A 26,222-nucleotide genomic window follows, 5' to 3' on the forward strand; every position below is an offset into this window, starting at 1 on the left:
CTCTCGTGGTTAAACAAAATTGAAAATCATTCCAAACAGGAAAGTTGCTGTTTTTAAAGACGTCATAAAGTACATAAACAACAGGCTCGAATAACTACTGTAATGTCTTAAAAAGGAGGTGTGAAAGATGCTGCATCAACTTTTTTTCCGACAACGTTTAAAATCTTAATTTCATTTCAATACACTTGAACACTCGAACATCTCACCTTTTTGGCACTTTAAAAAACCTTTAGTTTGGCAGTACTTGGACAAAGTATTATGGCATTTTACATCATCTTGACCAATCAAATTTGTTGCTCGCAGACCACGCCCATGTCCTTTTTTCTCAAGACTGCATGGGGTAAGATGTTCTTTGAACTCTCGTTAAAGTTGCACTTAGGCTTTAATGGTGCATTAAATAATTATTACCTATCCACCACTACAGGTTATGCTTTCACCCCTGTTTGTGTGCAGGATATCTCAAAAACTTATGGACAGATTCGGACGAAATTTGGTGGATGAGTTGGGTAGGTGACAAGAACAAGCCAATTCGATCTTGTTTCAGGTCCGGATGCAGATCCGGCCTATCAGTGGGATACAAAACGTTAACTGTTCAGCCTGGTGGAGGTATGCTCTCTCCCGAGTGCTGTTCTCAATATTTTTTATTTGACTTTTCATTTGAAGAAAAGATAAAGTCAACAACGCATTAGCCGTGTTAATAAGATTGTCCTTTATTCAGTTCAGAAATAATATTTGGACAAAATGTTGTGACATACCGATTCATATGAGATGTGGTATTGTCAAGCATAAATTATTTATCAAGGTTATCTCATATAAATTTTAACCGTTTTGTGACCTAAATCATGATTCATATTTGACTTGTTTTTGTATATATTTGAATGCAAATTTTAGACTCCGAAGGCACTCGCTTGTCATAAGTTGCTGTTTTGTACAAGTCGAGATTACTCAGGAATTCTGGAACTCAGGAATTCAGTCTGGAAGTTTACTCAGGCATTTTGGGAGAGACTGGAAGCAGCCATCTCACTTCAGGACTGGTCTCCCATATCTACTGTCCCTGATGTTAACTCAGCCTGGATATTCTTCCACAGAAACCTGTTCATTCTTATACACAGATTCATCCCATTTCATCTTCAATTATCCGACACTTCCTCTTGCCCATGGTACACTGAATCCTGTGGTGAGGTAGTTATGCTGAAACAAGTTGCATTCTCTTCCTGGAAGGCAAATCCAAGTGAAGGCATTCAAAAAAGTCCGCAACAAGTGTGTGTCCACTCTCAAGAGGTGGAAAACATCTGTCCAACCTCAAGATTGCACTTTTAAACTCGTCTCCCTCCTCTAAAACCTGGTGGTGCCTTGTTAAGTCTGTGTCTGGATTATACTATCCTTCCATCCCTTCTCTCTCTTCAAATGGGAACACAGCCGACTCCCCTCAAGAGAAGGCTGAATGCCTCAATTCTGTGTTTGCTTCCAAATCTTGTGTCCCCAACCCCTCACTCTCGAGAACCCATCCTTCCCTGTTGTACCCAACTCGGTGTCCTTTGCGCCTGACAATGTTCTTTCAACCCTCGACTCTGCTACTGGACCGTACTGCATCACCTCATGTGTTCTAAAAACCTGCTCTGCTGATCTTGGACATCCTCTCTTTGCCCTTTTCACCTGTCATAGGTTTTTTTCTATGATCCTATATGGCTGCCAGACCACGTGACGGATGACATCATAAATTTACATTCTCCAACATAATTGTTGCATAGATCACACTCAGGAAATTTCAAACTGATCGGACTAAACCTTGTACTTGTCGAATTATGACATCATATAATGAAGGCACCAACGATATCGTTAATGCTTATTCCACATACAGAGTTCTTTACAAAGAATCGCATTTCACTTTTCTTCAATGGAGCGGTTTTGGAGATATAGAGATCCACCATTTTTCAGTTTTCTAAGATGGCGCCCATACCATGTGACATATGACGTCATAATTTTCACGAAAAAATTATACATGAGAAGACGCATAATATGGAGAACATTTCGTGTAAACCGAATGCCGAGAAAATGACTTACAAATGCAGATGTAAGCATGTACGCACCCGATCACTTAACCCTGCTTTTCACTTCACGAGTGCCACAGACCAACGACCTATCAGCTGACTTCCAATCATCAGCAAGGTCATGGAATTCATCATTGCAGTTGATATGAAATCCTTCCTTTTCTCCAAACAACCTTATCTCAGATAAACAATTTGGTTCCAGACCAGGTCATTTCACCTTGGTCATGCTGCTTCTACTTACCCAACAATGGATGAAGCCCCTCAATGTCAGACAGAAGATTAGAGCCATCTCTCTGAACATATGTCGTGCTTTTGATAGTATGGCATACTGCCTTGCTCTCCAAACTCTCTGCCTATGCCCTATGGCATCCAAGGCCAACTCCACACATGGCTTATTGACTTCGTTTACTCTTGTAGTCACTATCAGCCATGATCTTTTGTGGGCATACCGCATTTCAAAGTTGGCCTCGAAAGCCAGATGCTGACTGGGCATCGTCCGTCGTACAGTCCTTCCTTGGCACACCCGAATTCCTATCCACCTACAAGGCTTTCATACGCAGCTTGATGAAGTACTACTCTCCCCTATGGGCTGGCTCCCCTGCCTCGCATCTTGTTCAGTTTGATGCCATGGAAACCAAGGCCTTCAAGATTATGGGAATCCCCCACGACGACGCTGAATCTATCAGCCTATCATTTCGCCATCGCAGATAGGTTGGTGGTCTCTCTGTCTTCTACCGCCTCCTTTCTGGTCTTGAACCCTCTGCTCTTTACGTGTTTTATCCCTCCCAGTTTTCTGCAGTGCACACACGGTCCACCATCAACACCCTTCTGGTGAAACTACCTAAATCCAAGATCACTGCCCAGTGCTCACCTCCACTCAGTTGTTCCTCTTTTTCCCACCTGTGGAACCAACTTCCACATCCTCTTCAATTTCATTCTTCTCTCCAGGTCTTCAAGACACCACCATCTCAGATCGTTCCCAACACAAAACAATGATCCTTTCTACCCTCCTTAACCACTCCCCAATCCCTCCTCCTTTGAGTTTCCTTCCGTATCCATTTTGTCCACCCCATGCATGCGTGTTTGGCATGCTGTTTTGTGGGTTATGCCCATATCCATTCAGTGTACTAGCTTTTCCATAATCTTCGACTATGTATGGTACAAAAAAGTCTGAACTTTTATTATCATGCACTGGCAATGTAATATTTTGTCACCTCATTCAGCCTTGTGGGAATTATCTCAACATTCATTTTTCCTTCGTGACAGTCTGTGCACATGATATTCCATCATCTTAATGGCCACCCCATGATCTTAATGGCCACCTCATTAACTTTACGGCCACCCCCATTATCTTTACAGCCATCCCATAATCTTTATGGCCACCCCCATGATTTTACGGCTACCACATGATCTTTACGGCCACCCACATTTCCTATACAGTCGTCCCATGATCTTTATGGCCACCCCCATGATTTTACGGCTACCACATGATCTTTACGGCCACCCCCATTTCCTTTACAGTCGTCCCATGATCTTTATGGCCACGCCAACCCTTCTTTATACATTCCTCTTCCTTTTTTTTTATTGTTCCTGCAACTCTTTCCCTTTTTATATTTTATCAGCAAACCCCACCACCACTCATGAATAGTATTGTCTTTTTTTTTTTCTTTCCAAATGATTTTAACTCTTATATTGTGATAGTGAAAAGAGAATCATGAACACAAAAAAAGGATTGCATTTTGTAGAAGTTGACAACATTGACCCACTTCACTTCAGTAGTTTGAACTGCTTCAGCAGGTGATGGACTTCCTCTTTTGGGTAGGGTTTCAGTGCCAAGCCTGTTGCAATGTTCTCTGGTTGTTCCACCCAAAGGTGATGGTCGATACCATCAGCCAGGAGTCTCTCTGTCAGTTCTCTCAAGGCATCTTCTCCATCAGCCTGGAATATGGTCAAATGCATTAGATGCTGCTGAATGATTGATTATTTTAATATCTGCCTCGCTATTTCAAATAAAATAACTTGCATTACAAATAACTTACATTCTTGAGAAGGAGGTGAGAATAGGGGTTGCCAAATGTCATTACTGCTGATCATGTTCTATTTACTTGGTTGACTGGAGTTCAGTGATGAGATCACTATGCTGGTTTCATCTTTTGGGGAAGGAGGGACGGTGTTACCATACAGGTATCCCGATTAGATTAAAGCAACAATTCAGAACTTGACCAGGATATCAGCAAATGAAGGAATTTTGAAATGGTAGCTGAATAATTAACATCCAGATGTGAAAGTTCATGGGACGGCTGGCTTAACGTCCTCGCTAAATGATACTACACAATGACCATGTAACATTAGGATCCCAATTTATCATTGGGTCAGGAATCCAACCTAGATTGCACAGCTCAAAGGCGAGTATCAAAGGGAGGCGGAAAGCGCCCCTCCCTTTATACAAGGGATCATTTCTCTGTATGCAGCTTTTACATGGGGACTGAAATATGTTTCTCGGCTTCCACTGGATGAAATCGGCTGGAAATTTCAGAAGTAAAGTGCATTCAGAAAGTATTCAGACCCCTTCACTTTTTCACATTTTGTTATGTTGCAGCCTCATACTGAAATCGTTTAAATTCATTTTTTCCCTCATCAATCTACACTCGATACCACATAATGACAAAGAGAAAACAGGATTTTAGAAAGTTTTGCAAATTTATTAAAAAGAAAAAACTGAAATATCACATTGACATAAGTATTCAGACCTTTTGCTATGACACTTGAAATTTATCTCAGGTGCCTCCCATTTCTCTTGATCATCTTTGAGATGTTTCTACACCTTGAATGGAGTCCACCTGTGGCCAATTCAATTGATTGGACATGATTTGGAAAGGCACACACCTGTCTATATAAGGTCTCACAGCTGACAATGCATATCAGAGCAAAAACCAAGCCATGAGGTCGAAGGAACTGCCTGCAGAGCTCAGAGACAGGATTGGATCGAGGCACAGATCTGGGGAAGCCTACAAAAAAAATTCTGCTACATTGAAGCTCATATTATTAGTTGCACAGTGGCATATTATTAGTCGACCGGCCTCGCCACCTAGCCTATAACCTTCCCGGGGCCCATCCCGACATTTTTAGTTCTTTTTGAATGAATGTACTACTATAATTCAGCTTTTACTCGCGGCCGTAGAAGATTGACTACGATAATTCAGCTCAGCTTTTAATTGTGAAATGGGCCCAGCCCGGCCGAGGTGGGCCTCGACACCTAGCCTATAACCTTCCCGGGACCCGTCCCGATATTTTTTGTTTTAGAGGTTTCCTCCTATCTTTCACCGTTCAGGAGATTAGACAAATTTGCAGACAAACAAACATATGAAAAATCGGTCAGAGAGCGAGGACTTGCCGGAATGTTCTTTTTTTTTTAATTGGCCATGTTGGACAAATATGGCGGCCGAACCACGTGACCGATGACGTCATCATTATTTGTTTTCTAAACTAATTTATTCCAAGATTATGCTCAAGAAATTTTATCTTGATTAGATGAAATTTTGTACTTGTCGAATTATGACGTCATAATGGAGGCACCTATGACATCATCATCAACATATTTTATTCCCCATGGAGAGTTCTTTACAATGAGCCATGTCTCAATTTTTTCTATTCAGCACTTTCGGAGATGTAGAGGTGCAAAGTTTTTCGGTTTTTCCAAGATGGCGGCCGAACCACGTGACCGATGATGTCATCATTATTATTTTTTTCTCCACCAGTTTATGCCGACATGGTGGTCAAGAAATTGCATCTTGATTGGATAAAGTTTTGTACTTGTCGAATTATCGAATTATGACGTCATAATGGAGGCTTTGGGCCGAGAGAGTTAAAAATTGGGCACAGTCTATTCCAGGGCAAGACAAATATGCGTGTAAAGTTTGGCGATTCTACGTGCAACGGTGTAGACGTAGTACTGCGAACAAACAGACAAACACACAAACCAACCGATCAACATAATTGCCGGAATCTTTTCCGGCAAGTAACAAACAAACAAAGAAAAACTTTCTTTTACATATATAGATTATTATTATTATAAATAATATTATAATTATTAATTATAATATTATTATATTATTATTAGCTATAATATTAATATTATATTAGCTACGAGCCGAAAGCACCCGGCGTTGCCCGGGTTCTTTTTGAAACCTCTAAATCTTGTATCCCAAACCCATCCCTCTCTGTACCCACCGTAGCCAGTCGTACCCAGCTGCTCCTGGACTCTGTGTCCTTTCCTCCTGACAAGGTGGAAAAGTTTCTGTCAACCCTCGACTCTGATTCTGCAACTGGACCTGACGGCATCAGCCCACGGGTCCTAAAATCCTGTTCATCCGCTCTTTCACTCCCTCTCTCTGTTCTCTTCACCCTCTCTTTTGCTCAAGGTCATCTGCCATCTGCTTGGAAATCTGCCAACATCACCGCTATGCACAAAAAAGGTGCAAAAACAGATCCCAGCAACTACAGACCAATCAGCCTTCTCCCAATTATCAGCAAAGTCATGGAATCCATCATTGCTTCAGATATGAAATCTTTCCTCTTCTCCAATGGCTTGATCTCTGATCATCAATTTGGTTTCAGACCTGGTCACTCTAATCTGGACATGCTGCTTCTGCTTTCTCAACAATGGATGGAGGCCCTCAATGCCAAACAGGAAATTAGAGCTGTCTCCCTTGACATATCACGTGCCTTCGATGCGGTCTGGCACCCCGCTCTGCTCACCAAACTCTCCTCTTTTGGTATCCATGGAAATCTCCACGCATGGCTGGCGGACTTCCTCTCTAGTCGTAGTCAATGTGTGGCCCTGAATGGGTTTCTCTCATCTCCTCTTCCTGTTCAGGCTGGAGTTCCCCAAGGCAGTGTTCTGGGCCCTGTGCTTTTTCTGGTCTTCATCAATGATCTCTCTGACTCTCTTGAAAATCCTCTCCATCTCTTTGCTGATGACTCTACTCTCTGTCGCTCCATTCTTCATCTCTCAGATCGGCAGTCTGCAGCCTCCTCACTCTCTGCAGACCTGGACAAAATCACAGACTGGGCAAACAAGTGGAACATGTCTTTCAATCCTGACAAATCTCACACTCTTACGATGTCTCTCCGAAAAGACCGACTGGAAAACCCTCCCATCCACTTTCTGAATAATCCTCTAGAAGAAGTTCTGTCACTCAAGCTTTTGGGTCTCACTTTCTGCCATGATCTTTCCTGGTAAAACCACATTTCAAATCTGGCCTGCAAAGCCAGTCGCTGACTGGACATCCTCCGTCGTGCGAAGTCCTTCCTTGGCGCACCTGAGCTCCTCACCACATACAAGGCTTTCATCCGCAGCTCAATGGAATACTGCTCTCCGCTCTGGGCTGGTGCTCCTGCCTCACACCTAGCTCGTCTTCACGCTGTTGAAACCAAAGCATTCAGAATCATTGGAATCTCCCGCGATGAAGCGAACTCCAAGGGCCTCTCACTCACTCACCGCAGGCAGGTTGGTGGTCTTTCCGTCTTCTACCGACTCCTCTCTGGCCTTGCCCCCCCCAGCTCTCTCAGGTCTCTGTCCCGCAAATATTCCTACAGGTCGCACAAGATCTGCCGGGAACCCTCTTAGGGTTAAACTGCCAAAATCAAGACTCTCTGCTCACCTTCACTCCTTCATTCCTCTTTTCTCCCGCCTCTGGAACAAACTCCCTCACTCTCTTCAATCCCACTCCACCCTCCAGGTCTTTAAAACAGCTGTTCACCACCATCTCTTATCTTCCCCCATCCAAAACCTTGATCTTTTCTACCCCCGCTAATTTCACCCCAATTCCACTTTTTTGAAATACCAACTTCTGTCCTGGAAGTCCTTGGTGTCCTTGTGTTTTATACTTCTCCCTCCCCCTCCCCACCCCCCTTCCCACGCCTCCTCCCCCCAAGCCCTCTCCCTTCCACACATCTCCCTGCTCTCAAATGTTGTGTTTGTGTGCTTCCCCTTCTCTCCCCATCTTGTCTTCCGCTCCCTCTTTTTGTACACCGCACCTTTCCTATGCCATCTCCAGGCATTGCAAATCGTCATTGCTGGGCACCGAAGGGGGCTCGGCAGTGACGCACGCTGAAAGGGAGTACTCAGTTTTCACTCTGGTTGTTTGTTTTCTTGTTGTACACCGCACCTTTCCGATGCCATCTCCAGGCATTTCAAATCGTCATTGCTGGGCACCGAAGGGGGCTCGGCAGTGACGCACGCTGAAAGAGAGTACTCAGTTTTCACTCTGGTTGTTTGTTGTACACCGCTCCTTTCCTATGCCATCTCCAGGCATTGCAAATCGTCATTGCCGGGCACCAAAGGGGGCTCGGCAGTGACGCACGCTGAAAGGGAGTACTCAGTTTTCACTCTGGTTTGTTTTCTTGCTTTCTTGTGGTACACCGCTCCTTTCCTATGCCATCTCCAGGCATTGCAAATCGTCATTGCCGGGCACCAAAGGGGGCTCGGCAGTGACGCACGCTGAAAGAGAGTACTCAGTTTTCACTCTGGTTTCTTTCTTGTTTTCTTTCTTGCTTTCTTGCTTTCTTGCTTGTTTGTCCGGACGATATCTCAGCCATCCTTTAAGCTAGGAAGCTGAAATTTCGGCACAATAGTGAGCAAGTCCGTTGTCCAAAACGGTATTTTTTTTTTTGATTAATCAATAAATTGAGGAGTTATTTAATTATTAGCGATTAATTAAGTACTTATTTAATTAATCAAATTTCCTTTCTCTTCTGACCATTAACTCAGGCACCTTTTGAGTTAGGAAGCTGATATTTGGACATGCCAATGACCAGGTGATTTGGCTGCCAATGATATTTTTGATTTATTAATTAATCAATTAATCGATTAATTATTTAATTATTCGATTAATGACAAAAAAAAATTTTTTTAAAGTTACAGATTCTGATGAAATAGTGGTAGTTTATGTGTTCTCTGACCAAATTGATTAATAATTTAATTTTTTTATGATTATTATTTATTTATTTTCATTATTAATCATTTATTTATTTTCTTTCTCATTTGGCCAATATCTCAGGCACCTTTTGAGCTGGGAAGCTAATATTTGGACATGAGTGACCAAGTGATGTGGCTATCAAGGATATTTTTGATTTATTGATTAATCATTTAATCGATTAATTATTTATTGAGTAATCAATTAATTATTTAAATTTTATAAATGACTTATTTAATAAAATTTCTAAAAGATACATCTTCGGATGAAGCACTAGTGGTTTAGTTATGCGATTAGCCAATTGATTATGAAAATATTTTGTGATAATCTTTTATTGATTTTAATTATACAATTAATCAATCAATTAGTGTACACCTCTCCCTCCCAATGCAGCCTCAATGAGCTGCACTGCGGTATTGCCGGGCGCCGGAGGCGCCCCGGCAATGCCGCGCTGCAGCATATTAATTATTTGGCATGGGGCGGTGTACTTTGAATGTATGTGTACTTGTTTGTTTTCTTTCTTTGTTGTCCGGGCGATATCTCAGCCATCCTTTGAGCTAGGAAGCTGAAATTTCGGCACAGTAGTGAGCAAGTCCTTTGTCAAAAACGATATTTTTTTTTTTTTGATTAATCAATAAATTGAGGAGTTATTTAATTATTAGCGATTAATTAAGTACTTATTTAATTAATCAAATTTCCTTTCTCTTCTGACCATTAACTCAGGCACCTTTTGAGTTAGGAAGCTGATATTTGGACATGCCAATGACCAGGTGATTTGGCTGCAAAGGATATTTTTGATTTATTAATTAATCAATTAATCGATTAATTATTTAATTATTTGATTCATGACAAAAAAAATTTTTTTTTTAAGTTACAGATTCTGATGAAATAGTGGTAGTTTATGTGTTCTCTGACCAAATTGATTAATAATTTAATTTTTTTATGATTATTATTTATTTATTTTCATTATTAATCATTTATTTATTTTCTTTCTCATTTGGCCAATATCTCAGGCACCTTTTGAGCTGGGAAGCTAATATTTGGACATGAGTGACCAAGTGATGTGGCTATCAAGGATATTTTTGATTTATTGATTAATCATTTCATCTATTAATTATTTATTGATTAATCGATTAATTATTTATTGAGTCATCAATTAATTATTTAATTTTTTATAAATGACTTATTTAATTAAATTTCTAAAAGATACATCTTCGGATGAAGCACTAGTGGTTTAGTTATGCGATTAGCCAATTGATTATGAAAATATTTTGTGATAATCTTTTATTGATTTTAATTATACAATTAATCAATCAATTAGTGTACACCTCTCCCTCCCAATGCAGCCTCAATGAGCTGCACTGCGGTATTGCCGGGTGCCGGAGGCGCCCCGGCAATGCCGCGCTGTAGGATATTTAATTATTTGGCATGGGGGCGGTGTACTTTGAATGTATGTGTACTTGTTTGTTTTCTTTCTTGTTTTCTTTCTTGTTTGTTTTCTTTCTTGTTTGTCCGGACGATATCTCAGCCATCCTTTAAGCTAGGAAGCTGAAATTTCGGCACAATAGTGAGCAAGTCCTTTGTCAAAAAGAGTATTTTTTTTTTTTGATTAATCAATAAATTGAGAAGTTATTTAATTATTAGCGATTAATTAGGTACTTATTTAATTAATTAAATTTCCTTTCTCTTCTGACCATTAACTCAGGCACCTTTTGAGTTAGGAAGCTGATATTTGGGCATGCTAATGACCAGGTGATTTGGCTGCAAAGGATATTTTTGATTTATTAATTAATCAATTAATCGATTAATTATTTAATTATTCGATTAATGACAAAAAACTTTTTTTTTTTAAAGTTACAGATTCTGATGAAATAGTGGTAGTTTATGTGTTCTCTGACCAAATTGATTAATAATTTAATTTTTTATGATTATTATTTATTTATTTTCATAATTAATCATTTATTTATTTTCTTTCTCATTTGGCCAATATCTCAGGCACCTTTTGAGCTGGGAAGCTAATATTTGGACATGAGTGACCAAGTGATGTGGCTATCAAGGATATTTTTGATTTATTGATTAATCATTTCATCTATTAATTATTTATTGATTAATCGAATAATTATTTATTGAGTAATCAATTAATTATTTAATTTTTTATAAATGACTTATTTAATTAAATTTCTAAAAGATACATCTTCGGATGAAGCACTAGTGGTTTAGTTATGCGATTAGCCAATTGATTATGAAAATATTTTGTGATAATCTTTTATTGATTTTAATTATACAATTAATCAATCAATTAGTGTACACCTCTCCCTCCCAATGCAGCCTCAATGAGCTGCACTGCGGTATTGCCGGGCGCCGGAGGCGCCCCGGCAATGCCGCGCTGCAGCATATTTAATTATTTGGCATGGGGGCGGTGTACTTTGAATGTATGTGTTGTTTGTACTTGTTTGTTTTCTTTCTTGTTTTCTTGTTTTCTTTCTTGTTTTCTTGTTTCTTGGTTGTCCGGACGATATCTCAGCCATCCTTTGAGCTAGGAAGCTGAAATTTCGGCACAATAGCGAGCAAGTCCTTTGTCAAAAACGGTATTTTTTTTTTGATTAATCAATAAATTGAGGAGTTATTTAATTATTAGCGATTAATTAAGTACTTATTTAATTAATCAAATTTCCTTTCTCTTCTGACCATTAACTCAGGCACCTTTTGAGTTAGGAAGCTGATATTTGGACATGCCAATGACCAGGTGATTTGGCTGCAAAGGATATTTTTGATTTATTAATTAATCAATTAATCGATTAATTATTTAATTATTCGATTAATGAAAAAAAATTTTTTTTTTTAAAGTTACAGATTCTGATGAAATAGTGGTAGTTTATGTGTTCTCTGACCAAATTGATTAATAATATAATTTTTTTATGATTATTATTTATTTATTTTCATTATTAATCATTTATTTATTTTCTTTCTCATTTGGCCAATATCTCAGGCACCTTTTGAGCTGGGAAGCTAATATTTGGACATGAGTGACCAAGTGATGTGGCTATCAAGGATATTTTTGATTTATTGATTAATCATTTCATCTATTCATTATTTATTGATTAATTATTTATTGAGTAATCAATTAATTATTTAATTTTTTATAAATGACTTATTTAATTAAATTTCTAAAAGATACATCTTCGGATGAAGCACTAGTGGTTTAGTTATGCGATTAGCCAATTGATTATGAAAATATTTTGTGATAATCTTTTATTGATTTTAATTATACAATTAATCAATCAATTAGTGTACACCTCTCCCTCCCAATGCAGCCTCAATGAGCTGCACTGCGGTATTGCCGGGTGCCGGAGGCGCCCCGGCAATGCCGCGCTGCAGCATATTTAATTATTTGGCATGGGGCGGTGTACTTTGAATGTATGTGTACTTGTTTGTTTGTTTGTTTGTTTGTTTGTCCGGGCGATATCTCAGCCATCCTTTGAGATAGGAAGCTGAAATTTCGGGACAACAGTGAGCAAGTCCTTTGTCAAAAATGCTATTTTTTGTTTTTTGATTAATCAATTAATTGAGGAGTTATTTAATTATTAGCGATTAATTAAGTACTTATTTAATTAATCAAATTTCCTTTCTCTTCTGACCATTAACTCAGGCACCTTTTGAGTTAGGAAGCTGATATTTGGACATGCCAATGACCAGGTGATTTGGCTGCAAAGGCTATTTTTGATTTATTAATTAATGAATTAATCGATTAATTATTTAATTATTCGATTAATGACAAAAAAAATTTTTTTTTTTAAGTTACAGATTCTGATGAAATGGTGGTGGTTTATGTGTTCTCTGACCGAATTGATTAATAATTTAATTTTTTTATGATTATTATTTATTTATTTTCATTATTAATCATTTATTTATTTTCTTTCTCATTTGGCCAATATCTCAGGCACCTTTTGAGCTCAGAAGCTAATATTTGGACATGAGTGACCAAGTGATGTGGCTATCAAGGATATTTTTGATTTATTGATGAATCAATTAATCGATTAATTATTCGATTAATTACTTTAAAAAAAAAAATTCCAGTCACAGATTCTGATGAAATGGTGGTGGTTTATGTGTTCTGTGACCGAATTGATTAATAATTTAATTTTTTAATGATTATTATTTATTTATTTTCATTATTAATCATTTATTTATTTTCTTTCTCATTTGGCCAATATCTCAGGCACCTTTTGAGCTGGGAAGCTAATATTTGGACATGACAGTGACCAAGTGATGTGGCTATCAAGGATATTTTTGATTTATTGATTAATCATTTAATCGATTAATTATATTTATTGATTAATCGATTAATTATTTATTGAGTAATCAATTAATTATTTAATTTTTTATTAATGACTTATTTAATTAAATTTCTAAAAGATACATCTTCGGATGAAGCACTCACTAGTGGTTTAGTTATGCTATAAGCCAATTGATTATGAAAATATTTTGTGATAATCTTTTATTGATTTTAATTATACAATTAATCAATCAATTAGCATACACCTCTCCCTTCCAATGCAGCCTCAATGAGCCGCACTGTAGGATATTTAATTATTTGGCATGGGGGCGGTGTACTTTGAATGTATCTGTACTTGTTGTACACCGCTCCTTTCCTATGCCATCTCCAGGCATTGCAAATCGTCATTGCCGGGCACCGAAGGGGGCTCGGCAGTGACGCACGCTGAAAGAGAGTACTCAGTTTTCACTCTGGTTGTTTGTTTGTTGTACACCGCTCCTTTCCTATGCCATCTCGAGGCATTGCAAATCGTCATTGCCGGGCACCAAAGGGGGCTCGGCAGTGACGCACACTGAAAGAGAGTACTCAGTTTTCACTCTGGTTTCTTTCTTGTTTGTTTGGTTGTCCGGGCGATATCTCAGCCATCCTTTGAGCTAGGAAGCTGAAATTTCGGCACAATAGTGAGAAAGTGCTTTGTCAAAAACGGTATTTTTTGTTTTTTGATTAATCAATAAATTGAGGAGTTATTTAATTATTAGCGATTAATTAAGTACTTATTTAATTAATCAAATTTCCTTTCTCTTCTGACCATTAACTCAGGCACCTTTTGAGTTAGGAAGCTGATATTTGGACATGCCAATGACCAGGTGATTTGGCTGCAAAGGATATTTTTGATTGATTAATTAATCAATTAATCGATTAATTATTTAATTATTCGATTAATGACAAAAAAATTTTTTTTTTAAAGTTACAGATTCTGATGAAATAGTGGTAGTTTATGTGTTCTCTGACCAAATTGATTAATAATTTAATTTTTTTATGATTATTATTTATTTATTTTCATTATTAATCATTTATTTATTTTCTTTCTCATTTGGCCAATATCTCAGGCACCTTTTGAGCTGGGAAGCTAATATTTGGACATGAGTGACCAAGTGATGTGGCTATCAAGGATATTTTTGATTTATTGATTAATCATTTCATCTATTAATTATTTATTGATTAATCGATTAATTATTTATTGAGTAATCAATTAATTATTTAATTTTTTATGAATGACTTATTTAATTAAATTTCTAAAAGATACATCTTCGGATGAAGCACTAGTGGTTTAGTTATGCGATTAGCCAATTGATTATGAAAATATTTTGTGATAATCTTTTATTGATTTTAATTATACAATTAATCAATCAATTAGCGTACACCTCTCCCTTCCAATGCAGCCTCAATGAGCTGCACTGCGGTATTGCCGGGCGCCCGAGGTGCCCCGGCAATGCCGCGCTGCAGCATATTTAATTATTTGGCATGGGGCGGTGTACTTTGAATGTATGTGTACTTGTTTGTTTTCTTGTTGTACACCGCACTTTTCCTATGCCATCTCCAGGCATTGCAAATCGTCATTTCCGGGCACCGAAGGGGGCTCGGCAGTGACGCACGCTGAAAGGGAGTACTCAGTTTTCACTCTGGTTGTTTGTTTGTTTTCTTGCTTTCTTGTTTGTTTTCTTGTTTTCTTGCTTTCTTTCTTGTTTGTTTGGTTGTCCGGGCGATATCTCAGCCATCCTTTGAGCTAGGAAGCTGAAATTTTGGCGCAATAGTGAGAAAGTGATTTGTCCTAAACGGTATTTTTTGTTTTTTGATTAATCAATAAATTGAGGAGTTATTTAATTATTAGCGATTAATAAAGTACTTATCTAATTAATCAAATTTCCTTTCTCTTCTGACCATTAACTCAGGCACCTTTTGAGTTAGGAAGCTGTTATTTGGACATGCCAATGACCAGGTGATTTGGCTGCAAAGGCTATTTTTGATTTATTAATTAATCAATTAATCGATTAATTATTTAATTATTCGATTAATGACAAAAAAAAAATTATTTTTAAAGTTACAGATTCTGATGAAATAGTGGTAGTTTATGTGTTCTCTGACCAAATTGATTAATAATTTAATTTTTTTATGATTATTATTTATTTATTTTCATTATTAATCATTTATTTATTTTCTTTCTCATTTGGCCAATATCTCAGGCACCTTTTGAGCTCGGAAGCTAATATTTGGACATGAGTGACCAAGTGATGTGGCTATCAAGGATATTTTTGATTTATTGATCAATCAATTAATCGATTAATTATTTAATTATTCGATTAATTTGTAAAAAAAAAAAAAAAAATCAGTTACATATTCTGATGAAATGGTGGTGGTTTATGTGTTCTGTGACCGAATTGATTGATCATTTAATTTTTTAATGATTATTATTTATTTATTTTCATTATTAATCATTTATTTATTTTCTTTCTCATTTGGCCAATATCTCAGGAACCTTTTGAGCTGGGAAGCTAATATTTGGACATGACAGTGACCAAGTGATGTGGCTATCAAGGATATTTTTGATTTATTGATTAATCATTTAATCGATTAATTATTTATTGATTAATTGATTAATTATTTATTGATTAATCAAGTAATTATTTAATTTTTTATTAATGACTTATTTAATTAAATTTCTAAAAGATACATCTTCGGATGAAGCACTAGTGGTTTAGTTAAGCTATTAGCTAATTGATTAATAAAATATTTTGTGATAATCTTTTATTGATTTTAATCATACAATTAATCAATCAATTAGCGAACACCTCTCCCTCCCAATGCAGCCTCTATGAGCTGCACTGCGGTATTGCCGGGCGCCAGAGGCGCCCCGGCAATGCCGCGCTGTAGGATATTTAATTATTTGGCATGGGGGCGGTGTACTTTGAATGTATGTGTACTTGTTATATATTTTGTTGGTCTGGTTGATTTGTTTGTGAAGTAAATGTTAGCTCTTTCACGAGCCTCGATTCAGTATACAAAAAAAGAAAAGAAAAAAAAAAAGACTGCATGGGGTAAGATGTTCTTTGAACTCTCGTTAAAGTTGCACTTAGGATTTAATGGTGCATTAATTAATTATTACCTATCCACCACTACAGGTTGTGCTTTCACCCCTGTTTGTGTGCAGGATATCTCAAAAATTTATGGACAGATTCGGACGAAATTTGGTGGATGAGTTGGGTAGGTGACAAGAACAAGCCAATTCGATCTTGTTTCAGGTCCGGATGCAGATCCGGCCTATCAGTGGGATACAAAACGTTAACTGTTCAGCCTGGTGGAGGTATGCTCTCTCCCGAGTGCTGTTCTCAATATTTTTTATTTGACTTTTCATTTAAAGAAATTCGAAATTTAAAGATAATTCATCGAAAATTTTCATTTTCATTTATTCAATTTTTCATTATTTCATTATTTCAATTTTCATAATTTTCATTTTCATCGAAAAATTTCACAATTCATTTAAAGAAAAGAAATTCGAAATAAAAGAAATTTAAAGAACTATAATTCAGCTCAGCTTTTAATTGCGAAATGGGCCCAGCCCGGCCGAAGCGGCCATGATCGGCCTCGCCACCTAGCCTATAACCTTCCCGGGGCCCCTCCCGACATTTTTGGTTCTTTTTGAATGAATTTACTACTATAATTCAGCTTTTACTCGTGGCCGTTGAAGATTGACTTCTGGAATTCAGCTCAGCTTTTAATTGCGAAATGGGCCCAGCCCGACCAGGGCGGCCTCAACCGGCCTCGCCACCTGGCCTAAAACCTTCCCGGGGCCCGTCCAGACATTTTTTGTGTCAGAGGTACTATCTTTCACCGTTCAGGAGATTAGCGCGTGCAGACAAACAAACAAACAAAAACTTTATTTTATATATATTACTAGCTGAAAGCACCCGGCGTTGCCCGGGTTATTTTTGAATGAATTTACGACTATAATTCAGCTTTTACTCGCAGCCGTAGAAGATTGACTACGATAATTCAGCTTAGCTTTTAATTGCGAAATGGGCCCAGCCCGGCCGATGGGGCCTCGACCGGCCTCGCCACCTCGCCTATAACGTTCCCGGGGCCTATCCCGACATTTTTGGTTCTTTTTTAATGTAATTCAGCTTTTACTCGCGGCCGTAGAAGAATGACTACTATAATTCAGCTCAGCTTTTAATTGTGAAATGGGCCCAGCTCGGCCGACGCGGCCTCGACCAGCCTCGCCACCTTGCCTATAACCTTCCCGCGGCCCGTCCCGACATTTTTTGTATTAGAGGTTTCCTCTTATCTTTCACCGTTCAGGAGATTAGCTTGCGCAGACAAACAAACAAAAACTTTCTTTTATAATATAGAGAGAAGAGAAGATGAGAGAAAAGAGAAGAGAAGAGAAGAGAAGAGCAGAGCAGAAGAGAAGAGAAGAGCAGAAGAGAAGAAAAGAGAAGAGAGATATCTATATTATAATAGGCTACGGTGATTCTGTCTGTCTGTCTGTCTGTCTCTCTGTCTGTCTGTCTGTCCGGGGGTGTGGCTTACTCCGTTTACAGAGTAGCTCCACCCATTCTTGGAGAGGCTTCATGTAAACAAATATCCACCATTTTATTAACTCGAATAGCTTTGAGGCCTGTTTAGTTAGGCCCGTGCTGTCTTTCTCTCTCACATAGGTTTAATTTCAACTCTAATTCGATATATCATTTCGTTTTTAACAGTCGCTAACATAGTTTTAGACTCGGTTGAAAAAAACGGGAAGAGAATCCCATGAAAGTTTCCGTTTATAGAATGAAATGATTTCTCAAAGGCCTGTAAAATAAAGCCCATTCATTGAGTCACCCTCACGATTTCATCTTGAATTCACCATCTGATTTAATTTTTATCGATGGTTTTAGACTTTAAACTCGCCACGACCACGCTAGGGGTTGGAGAGAGAGGGGGTTGGAGAGCGAGGAGCTAGGGGTTGGAGAGCGAGGAGCTAGGGGTTGGAGAGCGAGGAGCTAGGGGTTGGGGAGCGAGGGGTTGGAGAGCGAGGAGTTAGGGGTTGGAGAGCGAGGAGCTAGTGGTTGAAGAGCGAGGAGCTAGGGGTTGGAGAGGAGCGAGAAATTGGAGAGGCGCAAGGGGTTGGAGAGAGAGGGGTTGGAGAGCGAGGAGCTAGGGGTTAGAGAGCGAGGAGCTAGGGGTTGGAGAGCGAGGAGCTAGGGGTTGGGGAGCCAGGGTTTGGAGAGCGAGGAGCTAGGGGTTGGAGAGCGAGGAGCTAGGGGTTGGAGAGCGAGGAGCTAGGGGTTGGAGAGCGAGGAGCCAGGGGTTGGAGAGCGAGGGGTTGGAGAGCGAGGAGTTGGAGAGCTAGGGGTTGGAGAGCGAGGAGCTAGGGGTTGGAGAGCGAGGAGCGAGGGGTTGGAGAGCGAGGAGTGAAGGGTTGGAGAGCGAGGAGCGAGGGGTTGGAGAGCGAGGTGCGAGGGGTTGGAGAGTGAGGAGCTAGGGGTTGGAGAGCGAGGAGCTAGGGGGTGGAGAGCGAGGAGCTAGGGGGTGGAGAGCGAGAAGCTAGGGGTTGGAGCGTGGGGGGCTAGGGGTTTGGAGAGGAGCAAAAAATTGGTGAGGAGTTGGAGAGCGAGAGATAGGGGTTGGAGAGCGAGGAGCGAGGGGTTGGAGAGCTATGGGTTGGAGAGCGAGGAGCTAGGGGTTGGAGAGCGAGGAGCGAGGGGTTGGAGAGCTAGTGGTTGGAGAGCTAGGGGTTGGAGAGCGAGGAGCTAGGGGTTGGAGAGCGAGAGATAGGGGTTGGAGAGCGAGGAGCGAGGGGTTGGAGAGCTATGGGTTGGAGAGCGAGGAGCTAGGGGTTGGAGAGCGAGGAGCGAGGGGTTGGAGAGCTAGTGGTTGGAGAGCTAGGGGTTGGAGAGCGAGGAGCTAGGGGTTGGAGAGCGAGGAGCTAGGGGTTGGAGAGCGAGGAGCTAGGGGTTGGGGAGTGAGGAGCGAGGGGTTGGCGAGGAAGGAGTTGGAGAGTGAGGAGCTAGGGGTTTGAGAGTGAGGAGCGAGGGGTTGAAGAGCGAGGAGCTGGAGAGTGAGGGGCTAGGGGCTGGAGAGTGAGGAGCTAGGGGTTGGAGAGCGAGGAGCTAGGGGGTGGAGAGCGAGAAGCTAGGGGTTGGAGCGTGGGGGCTAGGGGTTTGGAGAGGAGCAAAAAATTGGAGAGGAGTGAGGAGTTGGAGAGTGAGGAGCGAGGGGTTGGAGAGCGAGGAGATAGGGGTTGGAGAGCGAGGAGCGAGGGGTTGGAGAGCTAGGGGTTGGAGAGCGAGGAGCTAGGGGTTGGAGAGCGAGGAGCGAGGGGTTGGAGAGCTAGTGGTTGGAGAGCTAGGGGTTGGAGAGCTAGGGGTTGGAGAGCGAGGAGCTAGGGGTTGGAGAGCGAGGAGCTAGGGGTTGGAGAGCGAGGAGCTAGGGGTTGGGGAGCGAGGAGCTAGGGGTTGGGGAGTGAGGAGCGAGGGGTTGGCGAGGAAGGAGTTGGAGAGTGAGGAGCTAGGGGTTTGAGAGTGAGGAGCGAGGGGTTGGAGAGCGAGGAGCTGGAGAGTGAGGAGCTCGGGGTTGGAGAGTGAGGAGCTAGGGGTTGGAGAGCGAGGAGGGAGGGGTTGGAGGAGCGAGGGGTTGGGGAGCGAGGGGTTGGAGAGCGAGGAGCTAGGGGTTGGAGAGCGAGGAGCTAGTGGTTGAAGAGCACGGAGCTAGCGGTTGGAGAGCGAGGAGATAGGAGTTGGGGAGTGAGGAGCAAGGGGTTGGAGAGCGAGGAGTTGGAGAGTGAGGAGCTAGGGGTTGGAGAGTGAGGAGCAAGAAATTGGAGAGGCGCAAGGGGTTGGAGAGCGAGGAGCGAGGGGTTGGAGAGTGAGGGGCGAGAAGTTGGAGAGCAAGGAGCTCATGGTTGGAGAGTGAGGAGCTATGGGTTGGAGTGTGAGGAGCTCGGGGTTGGAGAGTGAGGAGCTCGCAGTTGGAGAGTGAGGAGCTAGGGGTTGGAGAGCGAGGCGCTAGGGGTTGGAGAGTGAGGGGTGTGGGGTTGGAGAGTGAGAGGCGAGGGGTTGGAGAGTGAGGGGCGAGGGGTTGGCGAGTGAGGAGCTAGGGGTTGGAGAGCGAGGAGCGAGGGGTTGGAGAGTGAGGGGCGAGGAGTTGGAGAGGGAGGAGCTCGTGGTTGGAGAGTGAGGAGCTAGGGGTTGGAGTGTGAGGAGCTCAGGGTTGGAGAGTGAGGAGCTCGGGGTTGGAGAGTGAGGAGCGAGGGGTTGGAGAGTGAGGAGCAAGGAGTTGGAGAGTGAGGGCCGATTGGAGCGGAGAGTGAGGAGCGATTGGAGAGGAGAGTGAGGAGCGATTTGAGAGGAGAGTGAGGAGCGATTGGAGAGGAGAGTGAGGAGCGATTGGAGGGGAGTGTGAGGAATTGGAGAGGAGTGTGAGGGATTGGAGAGGAGTGTGAGGAAGTATTGGAGGGGAGTGTGAGGAGGAGTGGGATTGGAGAGCCGTGAGGGTGGAGAGAGAGGAGAGTGTCAGGTGGAGAGGAGTGAGGGGTTACATATTATGTGAAATAAATAAATTGTGTTCATTACACCATTTCTGGATCTGATGAATTGCCAGTAACCATTTTGTAAAATTTAATGTGCAGCATCTAAATCAAGATGTCCAAATGTCACACACGTCCATGCCCGTGGGATTCCCACAGGTGACCCTACTAGTAGATAGATAATATATTAATACTAATATATAATTCATATAATATATTGTAGTGTGTACTGTATTTTTCTTTTATTGTAGTGATTATATTGAAGATAATATTGTTATGGATCCGGGGGACAGCACTCCCGTTAGTAAGGGGGGGGGGTTAATCCCCTTGTCTTGTTAAGCTGGCCGTCCGACCGGTCCTGGGGATATGACGCCACTCCCGGTCAGCGCTGAATAGGGTAGTTGGCCAATTCTTCCTATGACCTAAGTACCAGCGCCTTCCGGTAAGCGAGGAAATACTCCCGCCCGGGCCGCAGCGTAATAGATGGATTGCGCCGAGTGAAGCGAGCTGCGACGCGGGCCGTTAACAAAGGACTAAACCCGATTATAAGCGGTTCTGCCGAAATCGCGCCACGGGTACTCAATTGGGAAATCACTGAAGCGATCGGACGAGAATGAAACCAAGAATAAGAAGGAACAGGTATTTATTAATTAAGTATACAAAACCAAAGAAAGAAGGAACGAAAGCAATATACAGAAGAAGAAGAAGAAGAAGACATGGAGCAAATCCTTAAACAGTCTTACTTAAACCCACAGGACAATACAGACAGACTCACATGAATAGGGAATTGCAGGCAGGAATGGCTGAAGGAAATGGTTCAGGTGGGACAACAGGGCTGGAAGGTTTGGCAGGGTACAGCAAGAAGGTCCGCTCCAGCTCCACGCTCCGGGCTGGAAGCGAGCAGCCAGCGGCTCCACGTATTCAGCTTTACACGGCAGGGGCTTCCTGCAGCAGCTCCGCGCAGCTCGTCTCTCCTGCCTTCTCACCGGCTCTCGTGCTCCCTCACTCCTCTCTTCATCTGCTGCCTCTCCTCACTCATCTGCTTAAGCAGTCCCTCGCAGTCCCTTTTATTGGCCTTGGCCGTATCAAGCCGCCGGCCCCGCTGACACGCCTACCGGTGGGCTCACCTCGGCGATGGTTGGTTGGTAAGGGCTCTCTGACTCCACCTTTGATGGCGAGGTGGTGCCACGTCCGTGATCCGGCGGCTCCTCCCCCCTTCTTCTCCGATCTTGGCCTCGTGTGCAATGGAGTTTTGGGGCGTGGTGCCAACGAAAACAGCCCAATGCAACGGCGACGAACGCCGCCGAAAACAGCCCAATGCAACGGCGACGAACGCCGCCGAACTGGCACTTTGAAGAGACAATTGGAGCACTGAAAGGGACCTATCTTATTTGATTGATGCAACGTAGAGTCAACTATTGGAAACACAGCCTTACCTGGAACACATAATAATGACATAACTATAGAGAGGTCCTAAAGTGTCATACGTGTTGTACATGGACTAACTAAGGTGCAATCTTTAATTAACAGCCAATTAAGGGGACATGTACACAGTGGTCATTTATAAGGGAATTTACTACAAAATTTACATGTGAAGGTTCCAAAAACCGTAACAATATATTGTCGTGATTTTTCTTTTGCAGAACATGCACAGTAAATTTTGCTTTGACAGTACATGTACATTATAATATATCATTAATATATACTACAATTAATATTAATACCACTAATATATACAGACTTGGCATTTAATATGGAATATTTTTTTTGTGGGGGTGAACTTACTTTTCAAGATGACTTAGAACCAAAAGTTCATTGGAATTATGTTGAAATTATTCTAGATTTTGTTAATGGGACCTTTAAAAGAAACAAAAACCACATTTGACATTTCGAAGCAAATAAATTGATCCTTGAAAGTGATGTAAACTGATATCGAACTCAATTCATGGACAGTACTGTGTTAAACTTCTGTACGTTTTCCAGAAGTATCTCTTTATTTTGCACATTAGCCAAAAAAAATTTCAACAAAAACAAAAGCTAAATTATGACTGGGATTACGGACAGTAAAATTACAGTTCAGTACTTCGTGTAACCCCCACGAGCATTCAGGAGAGCACGTACACGCCGAGCACGTACACGAGATTTGTCAAGGTTTGGACAGGAATCGCTTGCCATGCAGTGACAATAGTCTGCTGCAATTCACGCACAGAGGTAGGCTGCTGGTCCAAGTTGTCGATTTGACGCGTTAATTCTGCCCACAAGTTCTCTATCGGATTCATATCCGGGGACATGGCAGGCCACTCCATATGCTCTACACCACGGTCAGCAAGAAAGTGTTGGATCATGCGAGCACGATGAGGCCGTGCATTGTCATCTTGGAAGACAATGTTTCCTCGAAAGCCTGCACGAGCAAATGGAAGCAATGTTTTTTCCAGAATGACCCTGTACTTGAACTGGTTCAGGTTTCAATTCAGAACAACCAGGTCAGTTTTGCCCCCTGCATGAAAAGCAGCCCAAACGGTCACCCCACCACCTCCAGCTTGGACTCTTGGCACTATACAATCTTCGTTGTAGGCTTCATGCACTTGTCTGCGCACTCGGACGCGGCCATCTTGACGATAGACCAGAAATCTAGACTCGTCACTGAAGGTCACGTGATTCCAGTGTCCTGGCTGCCATTGACGGTGCTCTCTGGCCCACTGCAATCGGCACTGGCTGTCTGGTCAGGCGTGACTTTCTCAGCGGACGCCTGGCACGATAGCCTGCTTGAACCAGTCGTTGGTTGACTAGCCTTCTGGATACAGGCACATTTGTCAGTTGCTGCCACTCAGCCCTAAGCCGATTAGCTGACTTGGTACAGCCATTGCAGACTAACCGGTGCAGCTGGCGATCATCTCTCCTTGTGGTTCTGCGTGGACGTCCTGGCCTCGGTATTGGAGTAGGGACACCCCTCTGAGCATTTCGTTTCAGGATCTTTGACACCTGACCTTGAGTGATGCCATACTGCCGAGCAATAGCACGCTGTTTCATGCCAGAATTTCGTAAAGCCACCACTCCATGACAAACAGCATTGTCAAGTTGACGGACCATCTCCAGAGGAAGCCGCAATAACTTTTGTGGACGTGCAGCAGTTGTTTTCCACTAATACAGAACGCAACAACCCTTATATACCCGATTGTGAAGCCAATCGTCAAATGTACCTGTCCTTACATTTTGTCACGCCACCTGTGATATAATCCTGTTATTGACTTCTTGCTGCGAAAGACAATCAGTGACATGGTTCTTTCAACAAAGACATCACCAAAGGGTAAAAGAAACTCACCAGATTGATATACTGAGTTCAGAAAGTAAACCCAAGTCAAGAAAAAAAAAAAATTCCATATTAAATGCCAAGTCTGTAATTATAATTAAGAATTATTATATATAATTAATATATAATTTAATACCAGCTCCAGCCCTTCACGACTTGTAGCTGGCCAACGAGCTTCGATCTTGTATACAAAAAAAAACAAAAACGCTGTTCCTTTATCGATACTGTAGTGCAAAAACCCCTTACCGCCAGAACGACCTTGTGCATCCGTTCAACATCAGCCAAGTATCGCTGTGTGTGTGCATCTGCACGAAACATGTGCAGGGCCGCAGAGCATGCATGACAGCCTTGTGCAACCACGGCACCAAGTGGCCAGCCCATCACCTTCTGAAGGTCGCTGCGAAGTACCACATATTGAACCAGATGGTTCGCCATGTGCACTCACTCACAAACCAGGAGGATCTCTGGTGCACACAAGCACACACCCATAATACCATATGACAAAATACAGTACACACTCCAGCATTGTGCAATATGCGACAAATCAAACCTGCAGTGCAGTTTGGGACAATATTCTGTACATATAGTCATACACCCTGCATTGCAGTTTGGGACAATATACTATGCATATAGTCATACACCCTGCATTGCAGTTTGGGACAATATTCTGTACATATAGTCATACACCCTGCATTGCAGTTTGGGACAATATACTGTACATATAGTCATACACCTGCATTGCAGTTTGGGACAATATACTGTACATATAGTCATACACCCTGCGTTGCAGTTTGGGACAATATACTGTACATATAGTCATACACCCTGCATTGTAGTTTGGGACAATATACTGTACATATAGTCATACACCCTGCATTGCAGTTTGGGACAATATACTGTACATATAGTACTACACCCTGTAGTGCCGTTTGGGGCAATATACAGAAGGCTGTTGTACATACAGTACATATTATATTGATTGATACTGTGTACATTGTATATTGGTGCTTTATTTACTGTCTTGTTGCAATATACTGCACATACAACACAATACCAAATGGCTTAGTACATTGCAGCACAATGCAGTCATTTTGTTGAACATGTACAGTAAATTTTGCTTTGACAGTACATGTACAGTAAATTTTGCTTTGACAGTACATGTACAGTAAATTTTGCTTTGACAGTACATGTACAGTAAATTTTGCTTTTGAAGTACATATAGCCTACAGTACATTTTGCTTTTGCAGTACCGTACAGTGCAATTAATCGGTACAGGAGGCCACAATGTAATTAAATTCAGAAAGACGTTCAAGAGTCCGCAAAGCTGAGACCACCCCTTCCATTGGTCCTCGTTGGATGTTGTTTTGCAAACCACTGATGATCAGCTATCAGTATCCAATGGAGGGCACACAAATCACAACCAAACTCCTGAACACAGAAGAAAACTTTCACAACATATAATACAATGGTGTTTTACTTTTAGTCTTACCTGATAAACTCACAAATGCACAACTTCGCTTTGAAACACCACACGCGATCAAAAAATCAAAAGAAAAGCCGATATCATTAAACAGCGCTCAACGGCAAATACACCTCCGGTCGTGAAGGAATGAACCGAATCATAAAAATACAATATTCATCAAGTACGTCGAAGCATCGTGTGACAAATAAACACGACAAGTGCATTTATTTAATATAAAAGTCTAATATGTGCTGCGATAGAACAAATTCGAATAAACAATATATATCCAAACAACGCTTCCGTATACCTCTAATAATACACCGCCCCAATGTTTTTTTCCCATCCTTTGGGGTAATAAAAGGTCTTATAAAATATCAAGTGACACGATCAAAAAGTATCTAACTTCATGATCAGCACGACAGTATACTGAGTATAGGTACTTGGGGTGTGTTCCGTGAGCGAGCGGCTTACTGTCGCTTTCCAAGCCAGTCGTTCCTCATCAACCATTCGTCGAAGAGCTTGGCGAGCTCCATACAAGCTTGTCATTACCTCCACCAACGAAGGTGGACTGAGGTTTTG

General features: G+C 41.5%; 1 protein-coding gene across 1 annotated transcript; it reads right to left on the minus strand.

Annotated features, from left to right (window-relative positions):
- Positions 1-689: 689 nt before the first annotated feature.
- On the minus strand, positions 690-25,811 carry PTRHD1 (peptidyl-tRNA hydrolase domain containing 1). The gene is made up of 3 exons (XM_068110230.2): positions 25,671-25,811; positions 24,428-24,645; positions 690-3,989 (listed from the first exon to the last, which is right to left on the minus strand). Exons 2-3 carry the CDS (start codon positions 24,614-24,616, stop codon positions 3,819-3,821), a joined length of 360 nt encoding a protein of 119 aa, XP_067966331.1. The 5' UTR covers positions 24,617-24,645; positions 25,671-25,811; the 3' UTR covers positions 690-3,818.
- Between the last annotated feature and the right edge of the window lie 411 nt (positions 25,812-26,222).

This window comes from Myxine glutinosa, chromosome 3 (assembly GCF_964187855.1).
Source record: "Myxine glutinosa chromosome 3, kmMyxGlut1.1, whole genome shotgun sequence".
Taxonomy (NCBI): Eukaryota; Metazoa; Chordata; class Myxini; order Myxiniformes; family Myxinidae; genus Myxine; species Myxine glutinosa.